At 48.2% G+C, this 12308-nt stretch overlaps 1 protein-coding gene across 1 annotated transcript in view; it reads right to left on the bottom strand.

The window, feature by feature from the left end:
- emilin2a (elastin microfibril interfacer 2a) overlaps window positions 1–12308 on the bottom strand; it is a 54260-nt gene that overhangs the window by 15975 nt on the left and 25977 nt on the right. The window contains exon 6 of the mRNA XM_071377559.1: window positions 11897–12164. Coding sequence (XP_071233660.1) covers window positions 11897–12164 — 268 coding nt within the window. The remainder of the gene's footprint in view (window positions 1–11896; window positions 12165–12308) is intronic.

Here is a 12308-nt window from a genome sequence, read left to right as displayed (position 1 = left end):
TACTACACCCAGCTAACACGAACACTAACCCTAACTACACCCAGCTAACCCTTACTACACCCAGCTAACACTAACCCTTACTACACCCAGCTAACACTAACCCTTACTACACCCAGCTAACACTACCCCTTACTACACCCAGCTAACACTAACCCTTACTACACCCAGCTAACACTAACACTAACCCTTACTACACCCAGCTGACCCTAACCCTTACTACACCCAGCTAACACTAACCCTTACTACACCCAGCTAACCCTTACTACACCCAGCTAACACTAACACTAACCCTTACTACACCCAGCTAACACTAACCCTTACTACACCCAGCTAACACTAACCCTTACTACACCCAGCTAACACTAACCCTTACTACACCCAGCTAACACTAACCCTTACTACACCCAGCTAACAATAACCCTTACTACACCCAGCTAACACTAACCCTTACTACACCCAGCTAACACTAACCCTAACTACACCCAGCTAACACTAACCCTGACTACACCCAGCTAACACTAACACTAACCCTTACTACACCCAGCTAACACTAACCCTTACTACACCCAGCTAACCCTTACTACACCCAGCTAACACTAACACTAACCCTTACTACACCCAGCTAACACTAACCCTTACTACACCCAGCTAACACTAACCCTTACTACACCCAGCTAACCCTTACTACACCCAGCTAACACTAACACTAACCCTTACTACACCCAGCTAACACTAACACTAACCCTTACTACACCCAGCTAACCCTTACTACACCCAGGTAACCCTAACCCTTACTACACCCAGCTAACACTAACCCTTACTACACCCAGCTAACACTAACACTAACCCTTAATACACCCAGCTAACCCTTACTACACCCAGCTAACCCTAACCCTTACTACACCCAGCTAACACTAACCCTTACTACACCCAGCTAACACTAACACTAACCCTTACTACACCCAGCTAACACTAACCCTAACTACACCCAGCTAACACTAACCCTTACTACACCCAGCTAACACTAACCCTTACTACACCCAGCTAACACTAACACTAACCCTTACTACACCCAGCTAACCCTTACTACACCCAGCTAACACTAACACTAACCCTTACTACACCCAGCTAACCCTAACCCTTACTACACCCAGCTAACACTAACCCCTACTACACCCAGCTAACCCTTACTACACCCAGCTAACACTAACACTAACCATTACTACACCCAGCTAACACTAACCCTAACCCTTACTACACCCAGCTAACACGAACACTAACCCTAACTACACCCTGCTAACCCTTACTACACCCAGCTAACCCTTACTACACCCAGCTAACACTAACACTAACCCTTACTACACCCAGCTAACACGAACACTAACCCTAACTACACCCAGCTAACCCTTACTACACCCAGCTAACCCTTACTACACCCAGCTAACACGAACACTAACCCTTACTACACCCAGCTAACCCTTACTACACCCAGCTAACCCTTACTACACCCAGCTAACACGAACACTAACCCTAACTACACCCAGCTAACCCTTACTACACCCAGCTAACACTAACCCTTACTAAACCCAGCTAACACTAACCCTTACTACACCCAGCTAACACTACCCCTTACTACACCCAGCTAACACTAACCCTTACTACACCCAGCTAACACTAACCCTTACTACACCCAGCTAACACTAACACTAACCCTTACTACACCCAGCTAACCCTAACCCTTACTACACCCAGCTAACACTAACCCTTACTACACCCAGCTAACCCTTACTACACCCAGCTAACACTAACACTAACCCTTACTACACCCAGCTAACACTAACCCTTACTACACCCAGCTAACACTAACCCTTACTACACCCAGCTAACACTAACCCTTACTACACCCAGCTAACACTAACCCTTACTACACCCAGCTAACACTAACCCTTACTACACCCAGCTAACACTAACCCTTACTACACCCAGCTAACACTAACACTAACCCTTCCTACACCCAGCTAACCCTAACACTAAACCTTACTACACCCAGCTAACCCTAACACTAACCCTTACTACACCCAGCTAACACTAACCCTTACTACACCCAGCTAACCCTAACTACACCCAGCTAACACTAACACTAACCCTTACTACACCCAGCTAACACTAACACTAACCCTAACTACACCCAGCTAACATTAACCCTTACTACACCCAGCTAACACTAACACTAACCCTTACTAAACCCAGCTAACCCTAACCCTTACTACACCCAGCTAACCCTTACTACACCCAGCTAACACTAACACTAACCCTGACTACACCCAGCTAACACTAACCCTTACTACACCCAGCTAACCCTAACTCGAACCCTAACTACACCCAGCTAACACTAACACTAACCCTTACTACACCCAGCTAACACTAACACTAACTACACCCAGCTAACACTAACCCTTACTACACCCAGCTAACACTAACCCTTACTACACCCAGCTAACACTAACCCTTACTGCTCCCAGCTAACCCTAACACTAACCCTTACTACTCCCAGCTAACACTAACCCTAACCCTTACTACACCCAGCTAACACTAACCCTAACCCTTACTACACCCAGCTAACACTAACCCTTACTACACCCAGCTAACACTAACCCTTACTACACCCAGCTAACACTAACACTAACCCTTACTACACCCAGCTAACACTAACCCTTACTACACCCAGCTAACACTAACACTAACCCTTACTACACCCAGCTAACACTAACCCTTACTACACCCAGCTAACACTAACACTAACCCTTACTACACCCAGCTAACACTAACCCTTACTACACCCAGCTAACACTAACACTAACCCTTACTACACCCAGCTAACACTAACACTAACCCTTACTACACCCAGCTAACACTAACCCTTACTACACCCAGCTAACACTAACCCTTACTACACCCAGCTAACCCTTACTACACCCAGCTAACACTAACACTAACCCTTACTACACCCAGCTAACACTAACCCTAACTACACCCAGCTAACACTAACCCTTACTACACCCAGCTAACACTAACACTAACCCTTACTACACCCAGCTAACACTAACACTAACCCTTACTACACCCAGCTAACCCTAACACTAACCCTTACTACACCCAGCTAACACTAACCCTTACTACACCCAGCTAACACTAACCCTTACTACACCCAGCAAACACTAACCCTTACTACACCCAGCTAACCCTAACTACACCCAGCTAACACTAACACTAACCCTTACTACACCCAGCTAACACTAACCCTAACTACACCCAGCTAACACTAACACTAACCCTTACTACACCCAGCTAACACTAACACTAACCCTGACTACACCCAGCTAACACTAACCCTAACCCTTACTACACCCAGCTAACACTAACCCTAACTACACCCAGCTAACACTAACACTAACCCTTACTACACCCAGCTAACACTAACCCTAACTACACCCAGCTAACACTAACCCTAACCCTTACTACACCCAGCTAACACTAACCCTTACTACACCCAGCTAACACTAACACTAACCCTTACTACACCCAGCTAACACTAACACTAACCCTAACTACACCCAGCTAACACTAACACTAACCCTAACTACACCCAGCTAACACTAACACTAACCCTTACTACACCCAGCTAACACTAACCCTAACCCTACACCCAGCTAACACTAACACTAACCCTTACTACACCCAGCTAACCCTAACTCGAACCCTAACTACACCCAGCTAACACTAACACTAACCCTTACTACACCCAGCTAACACTAACCCTTACTACACCCAGCTAACCCTTACTACACCCAGCTAACCCTAACACTAACCCTAACTACACCCAGCTAACACTAACCCTTACTACACCCAGCTAACCCTTACTACACCCAGCTAACACTAACACTAACCCTAACTACACCCAGCTAACACTAACCCTTACTACACCCAGCTAACACTAACCCTTACTACACCCAGCTAACCCTTACTACACCCAGCTAACACTAACCCTTACTACACCCAGCTAACCCTTACTACACCCAGCTAACACTAACCCTTACTACACCCAGCTAACACTAACCCTTACTACACCCAGCTAACCCTTACTACACCCAGCTAACACTAACCCTAACTACACCCAGCTAACACTAACACTAACCCTGACTACACCCAGCTAACACTAACACTAACCCTGACTACACCCAGCTAACACTAACACTAACCCTGACTACACCCAGCTAACACTAACACTAACCCTTACTACACCCAGCTAACACTAACACTAACCCTAACTACACCCAGCTAACACTAACCCTAACTACACCCAGCTAACACTAACACTAACCCTTACTACACCCAGCTAACACTAACACTAACCCTAACTACACCCAGCTAACACTAACCCTAACTACACCCAGCTAACACTAACCCTTACTACACCCAGCTAACCCTAACCCTTACTACACCCAGCTAACACTAACCCTTACTACACCCAGCTAACACTAACCCTAACTACACCCAGCTAACACTAACCCTTACTACACCCAGCTAACACTAACCCTTACTACACCCAGCTAACACTAACACTAACCCTTACTACACCCAGCTAACCCTTACTACACCCAGCTAACCCTTACTACACCCAGCTAACACTAACCCTAACTACACCCAGCTAACACTAACCCTAACTACACCCAGCTAACACTAACCCTTACTACACCCAGCTAACACTAACCCTAACTACACCCAGCTAACCCTTACTACACCCAGCTAACACTAACCCTTACTACACCCAGCTAACACTAACCCTAACCCTTACTACACCCAGCTAACACTAACCCTAACTACACCCGGCTAACACTAACCCTAACTACACCCAGCTAACACTAACCCTTACTACACCCAGCTAACACTAACCCTTACTACACCCAGCTAACACTAACACTAACCCTTACTACACCCAGCTAACACTAACCCTTACTACACCCAGCTAACCCTAACACTAACACTAACTACACCCAGCTAACACTAACCCTTACTACACCCAGCTAACACTAACCCTTACTACACCCAGCTAACCCTAACCCTTACTACACCCAGCTAACACTAACCCTAACTACACCCAGCTAACACTAACCCTTACTACACCCAGCTAACACTAACCCTTACTACACCCAGCTAACACTAACCCTTACTACACCCAGCTAACACTAACCCTTACTACACCCAGCTAACACTAACCCTTACTACACCCAGCTAACACTAACCCTTACTACACCCAGCTAACACTAACACTAACCCTTACTACACCCAGCTAACACTAACCCTAACTACACCCAGCTAACACTAACCCTAACTACACCCAGCTAACACTAACCCTTACTACACCCAGCTAACCCTTACTACACCCAGCTAACACTAACCCTTACTACACCCAGCTAACACTAACCCTAACTACACCCAGCTAACCCTTACTACACCCAGCTAACACTAACCCTAACTACACCCAGCTAACACTAACCCTTACTACACCCAGCTAACCCTTACTACACCCAGCTAACACTAACCCTTACTACACCCAGCTAACACTAACCCTAACTACACCCAGCTAACCCTTACTACACACATGCTTAGTTTGTAAATAATGTCTGAGTGTTGGAGTGTGAACCTGGCTATACGTACATTAAAATAACAAGAAAATGGTGCCGTCTGCTTTGCTTAATATAAGGAATTTGAAATTATTTATACTTTTACTTTTGATACTTAAGTATATTTAAAACCAAATACTTTTCGATTTTTACTTAAGTAGTATTTTACTGGGTGACTTTCACTTTTACTTGAGTCATTTTCTATTAAGGCATTTTCACTTTTACTCAAGTATGACAGTTGGGTACTTTTCCCCCCACTGAGTGTGGTAGTAAGGTCTCAGTTTGACTGAAAGGAAATTCACTTTCTACAGTTAGAACTGTGGAGACATCCCAGCTCCAGGCCTCTGTCATGACATCACAGCTGAGTAGAGAGCATCTGGATTGGGGTGTGGAGCCTAGTTCCCTGCACTCTCTCTCTCTGCTTCCCTCACCACCCCAGCCTCCTCCTCTCCCTGCACTCTCTCTCTGCTCCCCTCACCACCCCAGCCTCCTCCTCTCCCTGCACTCTCTCTCTGCTCCCCTCACCACCCCAGCCTCCTCCTCTCCCTGCACTCTCTCTCTCTGCTCCCCTCACCACCCCAACCTCCTCCTCTCCCTGCACTCTCTCTCTCTGCTCCCCTCACCACCCAGCCTCCTCCTCTCCCTGCACTCTCTCTCTTTGCTCCCCTCACCACCCAGCCTCCTCCTCTCCCTGCACTCTCTCTCTCTGCTCCCCTCACCACCCCAAACTCCTCCTCTCCCTGCACTCTCTCTCTCTGCTCCCCTCACCACCCCAACCTCCTCCTCTCCCTGCACTCTCTCTCTCTGCTCCCCTCACCACCCCAGCCTCCTCTTCTCCCTGCACTCTCTCTCTCTGCTCCCCTCACCACCCAGCCTCCTCCTCTCCCTGCACTCTCTCTCTCTGCTCCCCTCACCACCCAGCCTCCTCCTCTCCCTGCACTCTCTCTCTCTGCTCCCCTCACCACCCCAGCCTCCTCCTCTCCCTGCACACTCTCTCTCTGCTCCCCTCACCACCCCAGCCTCCTCCTCTCCCTGCACACTCTCTCTCTGCTCCCCTCACCACCCCAGCCTCCTCCTCTCCCTGCACTCTCTCTCTCTGCTCCCCTCACCACCCCAGCCTCCTCTTCTCCCTGCACTCTCTCTCTCTGCTCCCCTCACCACCCAGCCTCCTCCTCTCCCTGCACTCTCTCTCTCTGCTCCCCTCACCACCCAGCCTCCTCCTCTCCCTGCACTCTCTCTCTCTGCTCCCCTCACCACCCCAGCCTCCTCCTCTCCCTGCACACTCTCTCTCTGCTCCCCTCACCACCCCAGCCTCCTCCTCTCCCTGCACTCTCTCTCTCTGCTCCCCTCACCACCCCAACCTCCTCCTCTCCCTGCACTCTCTCTCTCTGCTCCCCTCACCACCCCAGCCTCCTCTTCTCCCTGCACTCTCTCTCTCTGCTCCCCTCACCACCCAGCCTCCTCCTCTCCCTGCACTCTCTCTCTCTGCTCCCCTCACCACCCCAAACTCCTCCTCTCCCTGCACTCTCTCTCTCTGCTCCCCTCACCACCCCAACCTCCTCCTCTCCCTGCACTCTCTCTCTCTGCTCCCCTCACCACCCCAGCCTCCTCTTCTCCCTGCACTCTCTCTCTCTGCTCCCCTCACCACCCAGCCTCCTCCTCTCCCTGCACTCTCTCTCTCTGCTCCCCTCACCACCCAGCCTCCTCCTCTCCCTGCACTCTCTCTCTCTGCTCCCCTCACCACCCCAGCCTCCTCCTCTCCCTGCACACTCTCTCTCTGCTCCCCTCACCACCCCAGCCTCCTCCTCTCCCTGCACACTCTCTCTCTGCTCCCCTCACCACCCCAGCCTCCTCCTCTCCCTGCACTCTGTCTGTTCAGGGTGAGGTGAGAAGAGAGGCAGAGTTCAGGGAACTAGGGGAGACTCATGGCTCCACACCCCAATCCAGATGCTCTCTCCTCAGCTGTGATGTCATGACAGAGGCCTGGAGCTGGGATGTCTCCACAGTTTTGACTACTATAGAGAGAGATCCTCTCTATGAGGCCCAGCAGGACAGGGGGACAGGAGGAGACCCTCTCCATGAGGCCCAGCAGGACACACAGACAGGGGGACAGGAGGAGACCCTCTCCATGAGGCCCAGCAGGACACACAGACAGGGGGACAGGAGGAGACCCTCTCCATGAGGCCCAGCAGGACACACAGACAGGGGGACAGGAGGAGACCCTCTCCATGAGGCCCAGCAGGACACACAGACAGGGGGACAGGAGGAGACCCTCTCCATGAGGCCCAGCAGGACACACAGACAGGGGGACAGGAGGAGACCCTCTCTATGAGGCCCAGCAGGACACACAGACAGGGGGACAGGAGGAGACCCTCTCCATGAGGCCCAGCAGGACACACAGACAGGGGGACAGGAGGAGACCCTCTCTATGAGGCCCAGCAGGACACACAGACAGGGGGACAGGAGGAGACCCTCTCCATGAGGCCCAGCAGGACACACAGACAGGGGGACAGGAGGAGACCCTCTCCATGAGGCCCAGCAGGACACACAGACAGGGGGACAGGAGGAGACCCTCTCCATGAGGCCCAGCATGGAGCTTCATATTAACCTTTAAAAACCTCTTCATCAGTTAAACCAAGCACACTTACATTCCGTCCCCGTGGCTAAACACAACCCTATGGCCTATTCCTTACATTCGTCCACTTCCTCACATCTAAACCAATCAGATTGAACCTCTCCATGTCCAAGCGCTCCATACAGGGGATTACTTCCAGAAAACAGCTTCTTCAGAGCGGAAACACGTCGCTGGCTGCATATTCGTTTTCCAGTTATCCATGTCTCTAATATGACTTTATCTCCGTAGCCCATATTGACACAGCTATCTGCAGGTCACAGGCTTTAGGAGGAGCTGAGAGTGGAACAATGACACTAAAACAGACTCTGCGTCTTTCAAACTGAGCTCATTTTTCCATCTATCCCTGTTAATTATCTAGACGGTCTAGGACCCAACACCCCAATTAATTAATGAATCCCTCCATCCACCCAAGCAATACTTGGTCACAGGGGCCAAGCTTCCTGCCGTCCAGGACCTCTATACCAGCTTCCTGCCATCCAGGACCTCTATACCAGGTGGTGTCAGAGGAAGGCCCTAAAAATTGTCAAAGACTCCAGCCACCCTAGTCATAGACTGTTCTCTCTACTACCGCACGGCAAGCGGTACCGGAGCGCCAAGTCTATGTCCAAGAGGCTTCTAAACAGCTTCTACCCCCCAAGCCATAAGACTCCTGAACAACTAATCAAATGGCTACCCAGACTATTTACATTGCTGCCCCCCCCCCCCCCCTTTACGCTACTACTACTCTCTGTTATTATCTATGCATAGTCACTTTAACTCTACCTACATGTACATATTACCTCAATTACCTCGACTAACCGGTGCCCCCGCACATTGACTCTGTACCGGTACCCCCTGTATATAGTCTCCATATTGACTCTGTACCGGTACCCCCTGTATATAGTCTCCATATTGACTCTGTACCGGTACCCCCTGTATATAGTCTCCATATTGACTCTGTACCGGTACACCCTGTATATAGCCTCCACATTGACTCTGTACCGGTACCCCCTGTATATAGCCTCCACATTGACTCTGTACCGGTACACCCTGTATATAGCCTCCACATTGACTCTGTACCGGTACCCCCTGTATATAGCCTCCACATTGACTCTGTACCGTAACACCCTGTATATAGCCTCCACATTGACTCTGTACCGGTACCCCCTGTATATAGCCTCCACATTGACTCTGTATCGGTACCCCCTGTATATAGCCTCCACATTGACTCTGTACCGTAACACCCTGTATATAGCCTCCACATTGACTCTGTACCGTAACACCCTGTATATAGCCTCCACATTGACTCTGTACCGTAACACCCTGTATATAGCCTCCACATTGACTCTGTACCGGTACCCCCTGTATATAGCCTCCACATTGACTCTGTACCGGTACCCCCTGTATATAGCCTCCACATTGACTATGTACCGGTACACCCTGTATATAGCCTAGGATACCTGCCTCCCCCCTCTAACCACTAGGCTACCTGCCTCCCCCCTCTAACCACTAGGCTACCTGCCTCCCCCCTGAAACCACTAGGCTACCTGTCTCCCCCTCTAACCACTCAGTAATCTCCTCTATGAAGACTGGGAGGTCAGCTTGATGAACCAAACTACTCAGTAATCTCCTCCATATAGCCTAACTCTGACACACTCACATTTAAAATGCAAAAAATAAAACAATTCTTTGTGATTACTGATCAGTTAATTTGTACATTTATAATTAGTAGGTTTTGTTATCTGTTTTAACAAAGCTTTACATTTTTGTACTTACAGTTGAAGTCAGAAGTTTACATATACTTAGGTTGGAGTCATTAAAACTCGTTTTTCAACCACTCCACAAATGTCTTGTTGACAAACTATAGTTTTGGTAAGTCAGTTAGGACATCTACTTTGTGCATGACACAAGTCATTTTTCCAACAAATGTTTTCAGACAGATTATTTCACTTATAATTCACTGTATCACAGTTCCAGTGGGTCAGAAGTTTACATACACTATGTTGACTGTGCCTTTAAACAGCTTGAACAATTACAGAAAATGATGTCATGGCTTTAGAAGCTTCTGATAGGCTAATTGACATAATTTGAGTCAATTGGAGGTGTACCTGTGGATGTATTTCAAGGCCTACCTTCAAACTCAGTGCCTCATTGCTTGACATCATAGAAACAATCAAAAGAAATCAGCCAAGACCTCAGAAAAAAAATTGTAGACCTCCACAAGTCTGGTTCATCCTTGGGAGGAATTCCCAAACGCCTGAAGGTACCACGTTCATCTGTACAAACAATAGTATGCAAGTATAAACACTATGCAGCCATCATACCGCTCAGTAAGGAGACGCGTTCTGTCTCCTAGAGATGAACGTACTTTGGTGCCAAAAGTGCAAATCAATCCCAGAACAACAGCAAAGGACCTTGTGAAGATGCTGGAGGAAACAGGTACAAAAGTATCTATATCCACAGTAAAACGAGTCCTATACTGACATAACCTGAAAGGCCGCTCAGCAAGGAAGAAGCCACTGCTCCAAAACCACCATAAAAAAGCAAGACTACAGTTTACAACTGCACATGGGGACAAAGATCGTACTTTTTGGAGAAATGTCCTCTGGTCTGATGAAACAAAAATAGAACTGTTTGGCCATAATGACCATCGTTATGTTTGGAGGAAAAAGGGGGATGCTTGCAAGCCGAAGAACACCATCCCAACCGTGAAACACGGGGGTGGCAGCATCATGTTGTGGGGGTGCTTTGCTGCAGGAGGGACTGGTGCACTTCACAAAATAGATGGCATCATGAGGTAGGAAAATTATGTGGATGTATTGAAGCAACATCTCAAGACATCAGTCCGGAAGTTAAAGCTTGGTCGCAAATGGGTCTTCCAAATGGCCAATGACCCCAAACATACTTCCAAAGTTGTGGCAAAATGGCTTCAGAACAACAAAGTCAAGGTATTGGAGTGGCCATCACAAAGCCCTGACCTCCATCCTATAGAACATTTGTGGGCAGAACTGAAAAAGCGTGTGCGAGCAATGAGGCCTACAAACCTGACTCAGTTACACCAGCTCTGTCAGGAGGAATGGGCCAAAATTCACCGAACTTATTGTGGGAAGCTTGTGTAAGGCTACCCAAAACGTTTGACCCAAGTTAAACAGTTTAAAGGCAATGCTACCAAATATTAATTGAGTGTATGTAAACGTCTGACCCACTGGGTGATGAAGAAATAAAAGCTGAAATAAATCATTCTCTCTACTATTATTCTGACATTTCACATTCTTTAAATAAAGTGGTGATCCTAACTGACCTAAGACATGGAATGTTAACTAGGATTAAATGTCAGGAATAGTGAAAAACTGAGTTTAAATGTATTTGGCTAAGGTGTATGTAAACTTCCGACTTCAACTGTATGTATTGTATATAGTTTACTGTGCTGTGGTTTTTATACAAGCCCCTGAGCTTCCAACTACACCTGCACACCGTTTATTTATAAGTTTTATCTGTATTGTTGTTGATCACTTGTTTTCTTTGGTACAAATAAATGAAACTACACAGTAACAAATCCCTCCATTCATCCATCCATCATCCGCAGTATACTACTGACCTGTCTCCCTGGCGTTGGTGTCAGTGCTCCTGGTCTGTAGTGTCTTTAGGGAGGTCTCTAGGGTGGTGATGTCAGCAGCCTGTCTTTCCAGCATGGTGTTGACCCGGCTGACGTGGTGCCACAGCCCAGCGACGTGCTTCTCCAACCCCTCCTTCACCCCCCGCACCCTGGCCGACACCCCGTCCAGCTGAACACACACTTTCTCCAGGCGCTGGACACGCCCCTCCACCCCAGACACACCAGAGCAACGCTGAAGCTCTGTCTGCACCTAAAAAGAAGAAGAGCAATCTTAATATTTGTGGATGTCAATGAAATTACAACAAGATATCAACACAGATAACAGTGTAAACCACTAACTAATAACTGACTACTAGATAACTAACTGTCTAGTGAGATAACAGACTACTAGATA

This window comes from Salvelinus alpinus, chromosome 30 (genome assembly GCF_045679555.1).
Source record: "Salvelinus alpinus chromosome 30, SLU_Salpinus.1, whole genome shotgun sequence".
In the NCBI taxonomy this organism is placed as follows: Eukaryota; Metazoa; Chordata; class Actinopteri; order Salmoniformes; family Salmonidae; genus Salvelinus; species Salvelinus alpinus.
Note: the sequence above shows the minus strand (reverse complement) of the source record. Positions and strands in the feature narration are given on the sequence as shown.